Source organism: Strongylocentrotus purpuratus, unplaced genomic scaffold (assembly GCF_000002235.5).
Source record: "Strongylocentrotus purpuratus isolate Spur 01 unplaced genomic scaffold, Spur_5.0 spur5_scaffold_7, whole genome shotgun sequence".
Taxonomy (NCBI): Eukaryota; Metazoa; Echinodermata; class Echinoidea; order Camarodonta; family Strongylocentrotidae; genus Strongylocentrotus; species Strongylocentrotus purpuratus.
Genome location: NW_022145613.1, coordinates 5,783,019 through 5,800,742, shown reverse-complemented (window position 1 = coordinate 5,800,742; position 17,724 = coordinate 5,783,019). Strand labels below are relative to the sequence as shown.

The 17,724-nt window shown below is 33.0% G+C and overlaps 1 protein-coding gene across 1 annotated transcript in view; it reads right to left on the bottom strand.

Annotated features, from left to right (window-relative positions):
- The window catches only part of LOC115918223, a 29,004-nt gene extending 11,516 nt beyond the window's left edge, over window positions 1-17,488 (bottom strand). Inside the window, exons 1-7 of the mRNA XM_030973958.1 lie at window positions 17,468-17,488; window positions 15,844-15,946; window positions 4,885-4,986; window positions 3,031-3,132; window positions 2,183-2,290; window positions 1,091-1,144; window positions 569-670 (exon numbers count right to left, since the gene is read on the bottom strand). Of these exons, the coding sequence (XP_030829818.1) occupies window positions 569-670; window positions 1,091-1,144; window positions 2,183-2,290; window positions 3,031-3,132; window positions 4,885-4,986; window positions 15,844-15,946; window positions 17,468-17,488 (592 nt within the window). The remainder of the gene's footprint in view (window positions 1-568; window positions 671-1,090; window positions 1,145-2,182; window positions 2,291-3,030; window positions 3,133-4,884; window positions 4,987-15,843; window positions 15,947-17,467) is intronic.
- Between the last annotated feature and the right edge of the window lie 236 nt (window positions 17,489-17,724).

Below are 17,724 nucleotides of genomic sequence, written 5' to 3'. Positions count from 1 at the left end.
ACCATTCAGCAAATACCTTTCTTTAGTTCTCCCCTAATTAAAAAAGATAACAAATTTATGAGTCCAACTTTGCAAAATGTATAAAACACAAAAATCTGACACAAATCAGGCAGATTGGAGGTCAATACAGGATGGCCGCAATGACAGATTCTGCCTAGAGGGTTAACATTTCATTCTACTATATAGTAATCATCAATCAGTGATAGGAGTCTACTTTATATACAGCCTTCTCATTTGAATTGGGATTTAAACCCCCAAAATAACAAATTAATTCAATAAGGCCATTGTTGAGATACATACCTACATGTACATGTATATATATCTTAATACCTACAGTATGTGTAAGCCAAATATCTACAATATATGAAAATAATGATTTCAATATTATAAAATAAGTGTCGATGTAAAAGTGTCTACTTTTTTCTGATACTCCTGAACACGTATAAGCAACCTTTAGTACATCCATGCATCCTCCAAACTATACATATACACACACACTGTTTTGTTTTCATTTATGCCACTTCATTACTGGGGTATCATTTGAAATAAACAAAGTTTAAAGGTTTACCTAGTACTTTGTAAGTAACATCGACTTCAGAAAGGTAACAATCTGACTCGCTAATGGGCAAATCTACTTCTGTGAATGAGCAATCTCCAGAGTTAGGTTCATCTAAACAGAAGAGAAAAAATAAGGAGAAGCAATTTTAAAAAAAGTTCCATCAAAATCTGTTAGAAAATGAGAGAATTATATATGGCAGTTTGAAAAGTCTCTATTTACTTTCTATGGCAAGTCTTGCGCATCTTTTGAAACAAATTTTTGGAAAATCAGACCTACCATTACAAAGTCATGTGACCTTTTGACTTTGGATGTCAGCCCGAAAATTGCTAATTTTTGTACGAAACATATGGAAATATCATGTTACCAAAAAAGAAATAAAACATTGGTTATTTGTTCTTGTTTCATAGTCTAGTTTCTATTTTAATTTTTGTTTCCCTTTTTTGCATTTTGGACTGTCCTCACCCCCCCCCCCCCCCTTGCTACATGTACATGCCCGGCACATAGTCAACCGTTTGTACTACTTTAAATTACCTGTAGCATCCTGTAAATCAATCTCTGATATAGCTCCTCCTTCAGGGTCACTACCTAAAAGAATTAATGTTTAAAACTTTGATCACATTCAAGATAATATAATTTCAACTGTACATTTAAAAATTGTGCCAAATAGTACCTTGGAGACCATTCAGCAAATACCTTTATTTAGTTCTCCCCTAATTCAAAAAGATAACAAATTTATGAGTCCAACTTTGCAAAATGTATAAGGGTGCGTTCAAGCGATTTTTAGAAGCTAGAATCACATACATGAATCACAAATCAAAACGCCGTTACAAAACAAGGTCACTGCGGGAAAGCGTTCAAGCGACTTTCCATTAACGCTCATTTCGAGCCCAGCCACTGCGCATCACAATGCCCAGTTTGACCCAGGAAGTATAGGTCAACTTCGGTGCGCGCTTTCTAGAATTGTTTACGGCGACAGTCGACTGCTGTTTTGAGCATAATCGCAATAATAAAACAAAGATTGAGATAGTGATAGAAGGAAGAAACAAAGAATAAAATAAGGAAAGACAGAAAGAGAAAGTCGATAGAATGATTAAAACAAAGAATAACATAAGGAAAGGTGATAGAAGGAAAAAACAATGACAGATTCTGCCTAGAGGGTTAACATTTCATTCTACTATATAGTAATCATCAATCAGTGATAGGAGTCTTATACTTTATATACAGCCTTCTCAATTGAATTGGGATTTAAACCCCCAAAATAACAAATTAATTCAATAAGGCCATTGTTGAGATACATACCTACATGTACATGTATATGTCTGAATACCTATGTGTAAGTCAAATATCTACGATATATGAAAATAATGATTTCAATATTATAAAATAAGTGTTGATGTAAAAGTGTCTACTTTTTTCTGATACTCCTGAACATGTACATGCACAGTACATTACACACAGTGCCACTTGTAAATACATGTACATGTAAGTACCAGTAAGCAACCATTAGTACATCCATGCATCCTCCAAACTACAGTATACATGTACACACACACTTTTTTGTTTTCATTTATGCCACTTCATTACTGGGGTATCATTTGAAATAAACAAAGTTTAAAGGTTTACCTGGTACATGTACTTTGAAAGTAACATCGACTTCAGAAAGGTAACAATCTGACTCGCTAATGGGCAAATCTACTTCTGTGAATGAGCAATCTACAGAGTTAGGTTCATCTAAACAGAAGAAAAATAAAATAGTAAAGTAGATATTATTAAATAGTAATCATCAATCAGTGGTAAGAGTCTTATACCAATTACCATATATACAGCCTTCTCCATTGAATTGTGATTTAAACCCCCAAAATAATAATTTAATAGCACTAACATCATCAACATCTGTGACCCACCACTTCAAAAACCTACATAATTAATATTTCTTCTAAAAAAATACATTTTCTGAAAAAAAAGAGATTCTCAGCTTTCAAATGGTATATTACTTGTCTCAAGTCCTCAATGGTAACATCCTTCAATATCACATAATGTAACTATCAATCAATATATCTCAAGTTCAGAGAAAAGGCCATTGAAGTTTTGAACCAGACTAGTCTAATAGCTCTCTTTATGCGACCAAGCTAAACAGGACATTCATATCATGTCCATAGCAACTGGTATGAAGGGATTATCAGACAAAGTTAAATTTTTTCTCACCCCAAAAGTGGGACATATTCTTTACTTCCATTGAAAATCAATGTGATGACCTTGTGTCGACTTTTTTCTGATACTCCTGAACACGTACATGCACAGTACATTACACACAGTGCCACTTGTAAATACATGTACATGTAAGTACCAGTAAGCAACCATTAGTACATCCATGCATCCTCCAAACTATGTACACACACACTTTTTTGTTTTCATTTATGCCACTTCATAACTGGGGTATCATTTGAAATAAACAAAGTTTAAAGGTTTACCTGGTACTTTGAAAGTAACATCGACTTCAGAAAGGTAACAATCTGACTCGCTAATGGGCAAATCTACTTCTGTGAATGAGCAATCTACAGAGTTAGGTTCATCTAAACAGAAGAAAAAAAAGATAGTAAAGTAGATATTATTAAATATTATTAAATAGTAATCATCAATCAGTGGTAAGAGTCTTATACCAATTACCATATATACAGCCTTCTCCATTGAATTGTGATTTAAACCCCCCAAATAATAATTTAATAGCACTAACATCATCAACATCTGTGACCAACCACTTTAAAACCTACATAATTAATATTTCTTCTAAAAAAATACCTTTTCTGAAAAAAAAAGAGATTCTCAGCTTTCAAATGGTATATTACTTGTCTCAAGTCCTCAATGGTAACATCCTTCAATATCACATAATGTAACTATCAATCAATATATCTCAAGTTCAGAGAAAAGGCCATTGAAGTTTTGAACCAGACTAGTCTAATAGCTCTCTTTATATGCGACCAAGCTAAACAGGACATTCATATCATGTCCATAGCAACTGGTATGAAGGGATTATCAGACAAAGTTAAATTTTTTCTCACCCCAAGAGTGGGACATATTCTTTACTTCCATTGAAAATCAATGTGATAACCTTGTGGGTACGGTAAGTGGCTTAGTGGGCATTGGCTTATACTAAAGCTCTCAAATACTCACTTACTCCAATCTAAGGTGAAAATAAGGTGTCATTTTAAACTGCTTAAAAAATATATATTTCTGACTCAAGAAGTTAGGGATTGGTAGAATAATGATGAAACTATCCATTTCTATAAAAATCAGAAAATTGAATGATCAATTTGGATGAATCCTAAATGTTCCTATTAAGCGCGTATTCAAATATTACATTTCATTAAATTTTGGGAGAACTAAGGTGTAAATTTCAAATCTTTTTGAAAATTACATTTTTTTTTTTTTTTTAATCATTCCTTGTCGGTTCCTTTCCTTCCTACATTTTCGATAAGTTTTCATTTTTCTCTTTCATTTTTGTTTCCCTTTTTTTGCATTTTGGACTGTCCTCACCCCCCCCCCCCCCCCTTGCTACATGTACATGCCCGGCACATAGTCAACCGTTTGTACTACTTTAAATTACCTGTAGCATTCTGTAAATCAATCTCTGATATAGCTCCTCCTTCAGGGTCTCTACCTAAAAGAATTAATGTTTAAAACTTCGATCACATTCAAGATAATATAATTTCAACTGTACATTTAAAAATTGTGCCAAATAGTAACTTGGAGACCATTCAGCAAATATCTTTCTTTAGTTCTCCCCTAATTAAAAAAGATAACAAATTTATGAGTCCAACTTTGCAAAATGTATTACCGGTAAACACAAAAATCTGACACAAATCAGGCAGATTGGAGGTCAATACAGGATGGCCGCAATGACAGATTCTGCCTAGAGGGTTAACATTTCATTCTACTATATAGTAATCATCAATCAGTGATAGGAGTCTTATACTTTATATACAGCCTTCTCAATTGAATTGGGATTTAAACCCCAAAATAACAAATTAATTCAATAAGGCCATTGTTGAGATACATACCTACATGTACATGTATATATATCTTAATACCTACGGTATGGTAAGCCAAATATCTACGATATATGAAAATAATGATTTCAATATTATAAAATAAGTGTTGATGTAAAAGTGTCTACTTTTTTCTGATACTCCTGAACACGTATAAGCAACCTTTAGTACATCCATGCATCCTCCAAACTATACATGTACACACACACTGTTTTGTTTTCATTTATGCCACTTCATTACTGGGGTACCATTTGAAATAAACAAAGTTTAAAGGTTTACCTAGTACTTTGTAAGTAACATCGACTTCAGAAAGGTAACAATCTGACTCGCTAATGGGCAAATCTACTTCTGTGAATGAGCAATCTCCAGAGTTAGGTTCATCTAAACAGAAGAGAAAAAGATAAGGAGAAGCAATTAAAAAAAAGTTCCATCAAAATCTGTTAGAAAATGAGAGAATTACATGTATATATGGCAGTTTGAAAAGTCTCTATTTACTTTCTATGGCAATTAACAAATTGGCAATATTACTTCAAAATGGCAAGCTTTTGTGGACTTGTACTAAATTTTTGACCATATTAGAGGTGTCGTGGATGAGTGGATACGTCGCCGGACTGACGATCACAAGGTACGCGGTTCGAGTCACGCCGCGGCACTAATGTCCTTTGGCAAGACATTGATCTACATTTGCCACACTCCACCTAGGTGTTAAATGGGTACCGGTAGGAAGGAATTCCTTAAAATGCTGTGAGCGTTGATATCGGCAGCCTAGCATAGCCGGTAATGTTGGAGCGCCTTGAGGACCTTTGCAAGGTCAATACGTGCCTATATAAGAATCCAATATTATTATTATTATTATTATCTCGCAAATTGCAGCATGTCTCCTTCTTTGCTCAAGACATATCATGGGAAAATATATTTTACACAACAAATGTTGAGTTCACAAAGAGTAAAGCCACAACTTGAGAGATAATTGAGAAAATCTGAAAATTGTGGTACCAAACATCCTGGCTCTGTTTAAATTATATAGATGCATACTAGGTGAGGTTTACGATGGAAAAGAGGCATAAGGTGAGACTCTAGATATTTTCAAACAGGAAACATGAGTTACCCCTCTCCCTAGGGATGGGGGGGGGGACAAGGGGCAGCACCCCAAACTACCCTTTGATATTTATAATTTTCTTTATTTTAAATAACGTGTGATCTGATGGTTACTTTATTTACTAGGAATTATTCTTAAAGCTAGTTTTTTTTTTGGGTAAAGATTTAAAAAAACAATTAACGGTATATCAGACTCTAATAATACATTAAAATCCTACGAACAGTTAGTGATTGATACATCAATTTTTTTATTACTGGTAATGGAATATTCACAAAAAATTGAATTTCGACCATTAGATCAGATTTAGCGCCCTCTCTCAGCGTTGTTATTATTTTCCTTAATATAAGCCTTCAGAACAATTGTCTTATTCATGTAGATTTTGCTTGTATGTTATAAAGCTAGGTACAGATTGTATCCTAAAAATTTCCTTTCAATTAATGCTTGTGATATGGTTTTATAATTTATACCAACAAAAAAACAAGTGAAACGCTCTTTGCGGTCTTGCCAGCATTACGCAATTTGATCTGATGAAATATTGGTTGGGACATTATTTATAGGCAGGATGGCTCATTTGCAGGCCTCCCAAAATGATATCCTCTGAATATAATCAGCATTTGGAAGTGAATAATATGTTGACTAAGAATCAATATTTGAATATTCAAATAATTTTCCCAGGCTTGGTACATACAGTACATGTACATTTATAGTTGTACATGTATACCATGATAGAACAGACCTCACATTACATTATTTTCATGTTTACCAATACGGATCGGAATATAACCACTAATTAATTGGCACCATTCATATCGGGTTGCATAACAAACTACTTTAGTACTTTGCACAATCACCTGCAATACAGTTTTACATGACCTAAAATTAATGTTGATCCTAGAGGCAATATTGCCATAGAGACAATGCCATACACAATTTGTACCAAGATTGATATTGATGACTTTCATGAAATATGAACAAATACTAAAAATTCATTTATTAATTCTCATACCCGTATTAAGTTTTGAAGAAAAAAAAATCAAAGGCTACGGACCTCAAAAGACGTTTGACCTTGACTTAGTGACATGGAATTGTGTCACATGATTTGTGACTTAACAACCCTTGGGAAGAAGTTTCATGAATTTGAACAAACTTTTGACATGTTAAAATTCAAAATCTTGATGTTGATGCCACGATAAAGTCTAAGTTTGCAGACCTGAAATGACCTTTGTCACCTAAATTCTAATACATGATTGGTGATACTCAGAGCTGCCAACTTCTAGAACAGAAAATCAGTAATCACAAGGCTCAAAATCAGTAATTTGGGGAATAAATCAGTAATTTCCTATGCGGTGCTATATGAATCTTTAAAGAATGGCACGCCAACACTGCGCAGGTGGAGGGCATGATTATCTGAATTTTTTTGTGATTTTACTCATACAAAGTTGTAAAATATTGATTTTCAGAATTTCAGGTCATCACAACACATCAATTTTCAATGAAAAAAATTGGCTTCTATTTAGAGAATACTTGATACTTTTCCGTCTTGCTCAGCGAGTGTTGGATGGCCGCCATACAAAGGCATACTGTACAGCACTCGCTACGATAAATTTTTTTTTTCCTTTTTCCTTTTTTTTTTATTTTAGACAACTTTCCGTACTGCCGTAATGATCGTTAATTTCTGTACTAATTACAGGAAATCTGTACTATAGTTGGCAGCTCTGGATACTACTCGATATGTTCAAGTTTCATGGAATAGGAATGTATATTTTCAAAATTATGTTAAATATTCAAAATCTTAAACCTTATCATTTGGTTGCATATGTACATGTACATGTGTGAGATCATCTGATATTCCACTCATGATTTCTGGTGAATTTCAGTGTACTTCTGAAATGAGCGCAATATGTAACAGTTACTTTTTACCAATATGCTAGGACTCTTGAACCCGACCTATTCCCCCAACAGAGCGATTACCACGATCCATACACTCTCTTCGGGCAAACGGAACTCTCATTGGTGTTACACGTTCATTATACGTGTGTAGGCTAGTGAGATGACATCCCTGATTTACATTACCCAGAATTGGCGATATAACAACAATTTTAACTCTGAAAACTTGCGCTCTTTCTCCCTTCCTCTCTCACGCTTATCTCCCCCCCCCCCCCCCTCTATCACCCAGTCAAGGGGAGCTGGGGGGGGGGGGGGGGAGGTTACATTGGACAGTGCTAGTGTTTACTTTAGGCTTACTGCTCTAGAAGTGGTGAAAGTCAAATGGGGGCTTCAATTTTAAACAACAGGTTTTTGTCATGTACAGTATAGAGTACCGAGGCTGTGACGTCATAAAAATCTATTTTTAGAATTTCTAAATGTTTTCTTCATTTTCCAAAAGAGCATCAAAAATAATGACCACATGTCAAAAAACAATTTAATATGTTAAGTATTGGCTGAGATAAAACCATCTGAATAAATATATGTCCTATGGGAACTCAATGTTATATGCTCTGGCTCCTAACCATTAACACCACAGCTAGCATGCTACAGACGCGCTGAATACAAGAAACTCTAACGCACTGTTTTTCAGGGCCTACCAAAACTAGAATTGGACTTTCGGGTCTTTTTGGTTTTGTTTTGTTTCAGGCAAATGTGTTTCAAATCAAGACTCTTAACTTCAGATGTTCAACACATTCATTACATTGTTGAGAACATAGACCTAGCACAACTGTACACAGCATGAACAAAAGAAAAAAATCAATACCCTCCTGGGCACAACTTCCTGCCTTGCTATTGTCTCGTAATTAGAAGGTGTATCAGCCTTTCTGACCCAGTTTGCAGTATTTAAAGATTTTGTTCTGTAACTTCTGTTTAGCTTCTGTAATATTAAAATGCAGCAAAACTACAACATAAAAAACTAACTATTAAACTATCAGGTGGGAAATGTGGATTAGCTAAGAAAAAGAAAGAATGGAATGAACTGGGCATCTTTCTGACTTCATTATTGTTTTCTTTTCTTTGTTTTATGTTTAAATGTTTGTTATAAATTCATATTATGTTTTAATTGATTTGTATATATATCATGTTTTTTATTGTGAATTTGAATATTTGACTTATTAAGTCTTATTTCCTCTATATTTGAACCGTTCACACTTAAAATTGTAGCCAACGATACCGCTTCGCACCTGAGCACAGATCGATAGGTGAAATCAATTGGAATTATGAATGATATAGACAATAAGCAGGAAAGTGTACCGTCCATGTTTGCAGTATACATGTAGCTTTCTTGTCATGGTGGTTTTGCAATGGTTTTGCAATTTTTACTTTGGGGGGGGGGGGTGCTTTGCTACCATGGAAAATCGGCAAAGACCTCCAAAATTCTTCTCTGGTTATACAATGAAGCAAATCTTAAGTGGGTAGGAGTGGATTTTTGAAGATTTGAAGCAGTTTATGACTCCATGCTGATGTTTTCTATAAGTGAACAATCCAATGCTAATAACGATATAAATATATATTATTACTATTACTTTCTGGTCTGTTTGGTTTTGTTTCTGGCAAATGTGTTTCAAATCAAGACTCTTAACTTCAGATGTTCAACACATTCATTACATTGTTGAGAACATAGACCTAGCACAACTGTACACAGCATGAACAAAAGAAAAAAAATCAATACCCTCCTGGGCACAACTTCCTCCCTTGCTATTGTCTCGTAATTAGAAGGTGTATCAGCCTTTCTGACCCAGTTTGCAGTATTTAAAGCTATTGATCTGTTTAGCTTCTGTAATATTAAAATGCAGCAAAACCACAACATAAAAAACTAACAATTAAACTATCTGGTTGGAAATGTGGATTAGCTAAGAAAAAGAAAGAATGGAATGAACTGGGCATCTCTCTGACTTCATTATTGTTTTCTTTTCTTTGTTTTATGTTTAAATGTTTGTTATAAATTCATATTATGTTTTAATTGATTTGTATATATATCATGTTTTTTATTGTGAATTTGAATATTTGAATTATTAAGTCTTATTTCCTCTATATTTGAACCGTTCACACTTAAAATTGTAGCCAACGATACCGCTTCGCACCTGAGCACAGATCGATAGGTGAAATCAATTGGAATTATGAATGATTTAGACAATAAGCAGGAAAGTGTACAGTCCATGTTCGCAGTACATATACATGTAGCTTTCTTGTCATGGTGATTTTGCAATGGTTTTGCAATTTTTACTTTGGGGGGGGGGGGGGTGCTTTGCTACCATGGAAAATCAGCAAAGACCTCCAAAATTCTTCTCTGGTTGTACAATGAAGCAAATCTTAAGTGGGTAGGAGTGGATTTTTGAAGATTTGAAGCAGTTTATGACTCCATGCTGATGTTTTCTATAAGTGAACAATCCAATGCTAATAACGATATATTAATAGGACTTTCGGGTCTTTTTGGTTTTGTTTCAGGCAAATGTGTTTCAAATCAAGACTCTTAACTTCAGATGTTCAACACATTCATTACATTGTTGAGAACATAGACCTAGCACAACTGTACACAGCATGAACAAAAGAAAAAAAATCAATACCCTCCTGGGCACAACTTCCTGCCTTGCTATTGTCTCGTAATTAGAAGGTGTATCAGCCTTTCTGACCCAGTTTGCAGTATTTAAAGCTTTTGTTCTGTAACTTCTGTTTAGCTTCTGCAATATTAGAAATGCAGCAAAACTACAACATAAAAAACTAACAATTAAACTATCAGGTGGGAAATGTGGATTAGCTAAGAAAATGAAAGAATGGACTGAACTGGGCATCTTTCTGACTTCATTATTGTTTTCTTTTCTTTGTATATTATGTTTAAATGTTTGTTATAAATTCATGTTACGTTTTAATTTATATACATTGTATCAGTTTTTTATTGTGAATTTGAAGAATGAATATATCAAATCAATCAAAAGATAAATAAAGGGAAAGAATTTATTAAATGTAGAAAGAACAAAAGTTATAAAAGATTGACAACAAATAAGAAATCATTAAGAAATAAGAATTGCAGACGTGTCAATACAAATATTATTTCCCTATATAGCCTTCAAATTTAATTCTCTGTTCTTTATCTGTTTATTTTTGTCATTCCATTTCGTCTTGATCTTCAAAAATTCTAATCATATTTCATCTTTTCATTTATTACGATTTTTCTTTTCATTGTCCTCTATCATCTACATCTTTGTTTTCTTACAGTTACAACAATCTTTTTTAAAACATTTGTTTGATATCTTTAGCTCTTTCTATAAATTTATTTTCAGCTTCTTTCCTCTTCTCTATTCTGATATTATTCTTTGGAATTCATATTTTTCTATTTTTATGTCAATTGTGAATGCTATGGTAATCTTGCATACACCTGTACATGCCTATAATATTTGATTTTTCTGTATTCCTCTTTCCATATATTTTTATTTCCCATCAATCCAACATCTCAACCTTTAACAAAACTCTTTTGATATTATTTCCATCCGATCAAGTGTAATTTTAATTCTTCTCTTTTCCTTTTCATTCAGTTTTCAACTATCTACAGTACATGTACATATGGAATTTCCTTTATTCTCCTTCTTTCTGCTGTATAATGTAATTTCTTTTTGGTACATATATATATATTTTACTTTACTTAATTTACATTCATGATATTCAACATTGTTCATACTTGCTTTCCTTCATATCTAACCCAGACCCACATGTTCTTCTTAGAACTGCAATATCTGAATTGTAAAATGTTTCACAGTGGATTAAATCCAACAAATTGTCAATTATAAATTTATATTATTCATAATCTCCCTTGCGACTTAATAATTGACAATGCTATTCTTAACAAGGTCAACTCAACTAAATTGTTAGGTTTTACAATTGATGAGAAATTATCTTAAACAATTCTCATAGGCAAAGTAAGTTAAACTATTTCCCAAAACATAAACTATCAAAAAATAAAAATATGAATTTCCACCTTCAACTCTCCTCATGTTATATTCTACATTGATCCTATCATATTTTACTTATGTTATTCTTGCTTGGGGAAACATTTTGAAAGTTCAACTTGATCAACTATAGGTGTTGGCGAATAGAATAATACAAGTTTTAGACGAAATAATTGACACCGATCAGTATGCTTTTTTACGTGGGAGGGCAATAGGAGAAGCTATCTGAAATGTACTTTTTTTTCCATTTTCTTTGTACTGAACAAAAAACAGGATTCATTGCTTCCGTAGATTTTAAGAAAGCGTTTGACTCTTTAGACCATGGTTACATGACTCAATGTTTACTTTATTTCGGTTTTGGAGCATCTTTTATTAAATGGGTAAAAGCTTTGTATGAAAATGTAGAAGGTTGCGTTTTAAATAATGGAAAATCTACAGGATATTTTCTGATTACAAGAGGAGTAAGACAGGGAGACCCCCTCTTTCCCTACATGTTTATAATTTGTTTAAAAACACTTGCATTACTTATCAGACATTCAGTAGATATAAGAGGAGTAGTCGTAGGTACGAGTGAATTAAAGCTGTCTATGTATGCAGACGATTTTTGCTCTTTTTGTTCAGATGTAAAATTGCTTAATTCATTATTTGATATTATCCAACAATTCGAGAAATGTTCCAGTTTAACTATAAACCTAAGTAAGACAGAAATACTGCAAGTTGGATATGTACCAGACGCTGATTTTCAACACAGCCTGAATTTTGTTAATATTATTAATGTACTTGGTACTTATGTAGGTATCGGATCATATTCTGCGCAGGTTAAAAAAGCAGAAGAAATATTATCATCATTACAAGTCACTTTAAATATGTGGAAAATGAGAAACTTTTGGAAAAATACAAATTATCAAATCCTTGGAATATCAAAATGTATGTACTTGTTTCATCTTTGTTATTGCCAGACTGGTTCCTAAAGAAAATGGAGAGTATGTTTTTCAAATTTATTTGGAATGGACCTGATAACATTCGAAGGAATGTAATGATCCAAGATTTGTCAAAGGGAGGAATTAAGATGGTAGATGTTCAGTCATCTGCCAGCGCACAACAATTATATTGGATTCAAAGAATAAAAGAAGCCGATAAACAAGGATGGTTTCAAATTCTTAAATATTATCTTAAAAAGAACGGTGGTTTGTTCCTGTTCTATTGTAACTATAGTCATAAAATGTTAGACAAAAACATTCCTAAGTTCTATCAAGCTATTTTAGAAAGATGGAACTCTCTCAATGTGAGAAACAGGTAGGATAGTACGAAATTCCAGATTATTTGGGACAAAAGACAATTATACAAGTCAATTCAGATATGATTTTCTTTCGAAAACTTTTCATTAAAAGAATGGTGTTTTTTAGTGACATCCTCACAAAAGGGGGCAATTTAAAGGAACAAGATGACATGAAAAGGTTATTTGAACTAGATGCAAATGATTACTTTAGGATACAGGGAGTGTACTCTTCGTTATCAAAGATAAATAATATTCCTAAAATAGTTTATACAAATTCATTCAAAAACGATATTACTTCCCATATTATTCTAACCCCTTAGTTGATATTTTTTAACAGAATAAAAAGCAAACAATTTTATGACCTGTTGGTCGCAGAGAAATATGAATGCCTAGTCAGTACGTTTAGACTAAAGAATAGATATGATGTTTCAGATAAAGAATTGTTATTCGCTCGTTCAGGTATTATGTCAACTACAATTGATGTAATTTACAGAGAATTTTAGTTCAAGGTATTAAATAATATTCTGAATTTGAATTATAAACTGTATAAAATGATAGTCATTAGTTCCCCATTATGTTCTTTTTATGACCTAGACAGTGAAACGATTGAACATTTTTGTTGGAAATGTACAATAGTACAAGATTTTTGGAATCAGCTCGGAAAAGAGCAGACTATGTTTGATTTCTTGATTTTAACCCCCCAAAAATGTAATTCTTGTTATACTGACAAAGAATTATATTCTTTTTAATCATATATTTAATAATTGCAAATAAAACAATTTACCTGAATAGATGCAAATAAGTTAAACCAAATATTTCCAACTTCATTTCCTTATTAATTAAATTGTATAAAATGGAGAGATACATTGCTATACGCAATGAGAAAAAAGCTGCCCATGACAGCAGGTGGCAGGGCATGGCCCAATGGTATCCATTGTCAGATAAGGAAAGAAAGATTTTTTTTAACGTTAAATGTAATAGGTAATCAAATGTTCATTTTCACTGGTGTGTGAATCATTTGTCAAATATATCAATGTACCGTGAAGTGACCAAAAATAAAAAAGACAATTTCAATACAATAAAACAAAACTATATACATGTATACATGTATACTTCAAGAGAAAATTGTCTGTATAAATACAACGAACAAGAAATGCCAAACATTTTTACAAACTCATTCACTCAAAATACAAATGTAGCACCATTCACAAATATCTAAAAACACAATCCAATTTATACCGTATACCTTTAACACAAACTCTTTTTGCAAGTAAAATGTTTACTTTTACTGGCACTAAGCTCTGGAATTCATTGAATGTTTATACATGTAGGCTAAAGGTTCCACAAAGCTTGTTCAGCTTTAAACAAAAATAAAAGATGTTACTAAACAAACAAAAACTCATTTTTCAAAATTGATAGACTTGCCCCCCCCCCCCCCCTCCTCTTCACATCTTCCTACATCTCCTTTTTATAATCTCCTAACTGTTCACATTTCTTTTCAATTGTTAAATTTTTTGTTTGTTTGTTTTAGTTGTCTTGTTTAATGTATCTCTTAGTTGATTTGAAAATCAGTGTTGGGCTCATTTTATTTTTGTGAAAAAATTTATAAGTATAATTCTTTTTTTTTATCTTTTGGCACATATGTTATACAAGCATTGCTTCTAAATTAGGTTCCACCACTTTTGTTATAAATATTATAAAATTCCTTACAATTCATTGACTTCAGTATTATTCTCATGCAAATTGTTCATTTTTTATTATAATTTACAACTAATTGTTATGATTGTCATGTATGACTTATTGTAATTTGTTAAAGAAAAACAAGAGTGGAAACAAAAATCAAATCAAATCAAAATATATATCTCTCATTTCTGTCTTAATATCAATTACTGTTTAATCTAGCATTTGAATTATTTCAGTTTCTTAATTCTTCATGTCTATCTTAGTATCTTTCATTTTCCCCTATCATTCTATATTTTTTAAATTTGATTCTTCTTTGTATTTTAGTTCTTCATTACAATGTCAATTTCTTTCAATCCATCTTATTTTCTGTCTCTCCATTAAAACAAAATCCTTGCTAACTATTAATAGGCCGTTTTTGTTTTTTTTTCTTGTAGAAATACACTTTTTCTTAAAATCCACATTATTCATATAATATTTTTTCTTTCCTAACTTCAGGTTTAATTCTGGTTTTCCTTTTTCTCTCATTTAAAAACAAAATCGCAACATTTCAGCATCTTTGATAATTTTTTTCTTTGCCCCTTTTAAGACAATTGAAAAAAGAACAGTCGATAAAAAATATCAAATAATATAAAATTTTCCCCAGGGTACAGCCGATTTGAAGACACCATTAAAAAAATAGAGTGTTTTCCAGCGCACAGAGCCTCATGTGTTTAGTAAAAGCCGATATATTGCCCTGTCATAAATACACTAAAATTCACCGGAAATCAGGAGTGGAATATCCTATGCTCTCATGCATGTACTGTATCTTTACGCAAGGCAGAAAGTTTGAGACTATATTTAATCAGTCTTCTCATACCAGTCTTCTTGTTTTTACTACCAAAACTAAAACATTTTGTTTGGTTTGTTAACCAATACTTGCACTGTATCATGCTTCCAAGGGTAAAAGGCAAATACGTCTACATACATATCTTCATGGACATGTACGGTATGTACATGTAGTATAATTACATAGACTAATGGAAATTCTGATTTTATAACATCATTGAAACAATTTTTTTTTTTTTTAGTTTTTTGTTGTTGTTGTATTCTGTATTTTTGTATTTATTTTGTATTTTTTATATTGTTTATATTTTTCATTTTTCCTTTCTTTTCTTATTTTTGAATTTTATCATGGTATTATTATTATTATTTTTTAGAGTAAAGTAAATTTAAAATTTACACTAATCAATATAGAGTGCACATACTTGCTTCAAGTTCTGCTTCACTTGTTTGGGGCTCATCTCTTGGAGGATGTGCCTTCTCCGCTCGTGCTGTAGAGCCGTTTTCACTGAAAACTTCAAGTCTCACCTACAAAAAATAAATAAATAAATATCAATACTTAAAATTAAAAAATTACAGTGTATAGTATACTCTATTCTGTAAATTTCCTCCATGAAGATAATGTAGGTCTACAATTAGAGCTACATGTACATGTAGATCTAAGTGTATAGATTCACTAAAGATTCAATAATATGAATTAGGGCCTATATAGTATATTGGATTATTATTCTAACAGGAGGCATTGTTTGTGAGAGTGCAAAAATTGACTTGCGCCAAAGTTGCTTATGTGATGTTTGAATAAAACAATTGGGATTTGGGTATTAATTCGGTCTTTGCAGATCCAAATAATAATAATAATAATAATAAAACATACTTATAAAGCGCTTACCACCGAAGTCTCTAAGCGCTATACACACAAAATAGACTGATATACAATTACATCTTACATGTATACAAAACTAAAAATGCAAAATAAACCTACAAATTACAATACATATGGAATACACATCAAAGTGAACAGAGTTAATTAATCATCGAACGCAATTTTGAATAAATGTGTCTTGAGACTAGTTTTGAATAGGTTAACGGTTTGACAGTTTTTACATTTAAAGGTAATCTGTTTCCAAAGTTCAGCAGAAGCTTTGCGAAAGGAGCGATTACCATAAGAGAGAGTTGACACAGAAGTAGATACGAGGTTTAATTGTGAAGAAGACCGTAAATTGCGTGAGGGTTTGTATTCCTCGATTAATTCTTGCAGATAAATTGGTCCAATTCATGAATGCATTTATGTTAAAACTAAGATTTTGTACATAATGCGGTATGTCACCGGCAACCAATGCAATTCGCTAAGTCTGGGGTGATGTGTCACAAGAACAAAATTAAGAGCATGCCACACATAACAAATATCGAATATCAACAAAAATTTGTGCGCTCGTATGTGTGTGACTTTGCTCCTGCAAAAGCATATTAGGGTCTATGCAATCATTACAATGCATTTCATTTGATACATTCAATTCATTCTCTCACTCCGCTAATCTCACATAATCATAGCCTACTGTAGGGCATCACTGTTCATCCAAGCGTGACATACCACACACAAATGGGAGTCGGGCTAACTCGGCCCAGTGTAGTTTAGGGTTAGGGTTAGGGTTAGGGTTAGGTTAGGTTAAGGGTTAGGGTTAGGGTTAGAGTTAGGGTAAAATTACAAAAATGACAGTTTTTGCAGCTGGGCCGAGTTGTCCCCTGGTCCGAGTTAGCCCGGATCCAAATGATACCAAATGATTTGGGATAAACACTCTTTCAATTTCATACTAGACCTACATGTAGGTCTAGATCTAGATCTAATAATTAGCATTTTCTAGGTGTAAATTTTGTTGACTCACACGGTATTGACTAACTGACTACCCCCTCTAGGGCTAGGCTCTAGATCTATAGTCTAGACTACCTAGATCTAGATCTAGACTAGTAGACCTCTATCTAGGCTCTAGCCTAGCTTAGCCAGGTCTAGAAATCTAACCCCCGAGTACAAGTCATGAAGTGGAGACATACCTTGTTTTTAAACACCGGCATTGCCTTGTGAATCGTTGGCACGTTGCTTGTTGTAGTCCTCGAACACGAGACGATGTCAAACCGTCATACTCAGCTCAGTGGTCAGAGTCGGAATGTCAAGGCTATAGATGTGTCACTGTCAGGGCTAAGCCCTGTTTACGCTGCTCGACCGTAGTATCATCAGCACTTGTTGCAGGTTCTGTAAAAATAAAGAGCTTCGAAAAGATCCGTGCTTCGTCGCCGTCGTAGATTCTTTT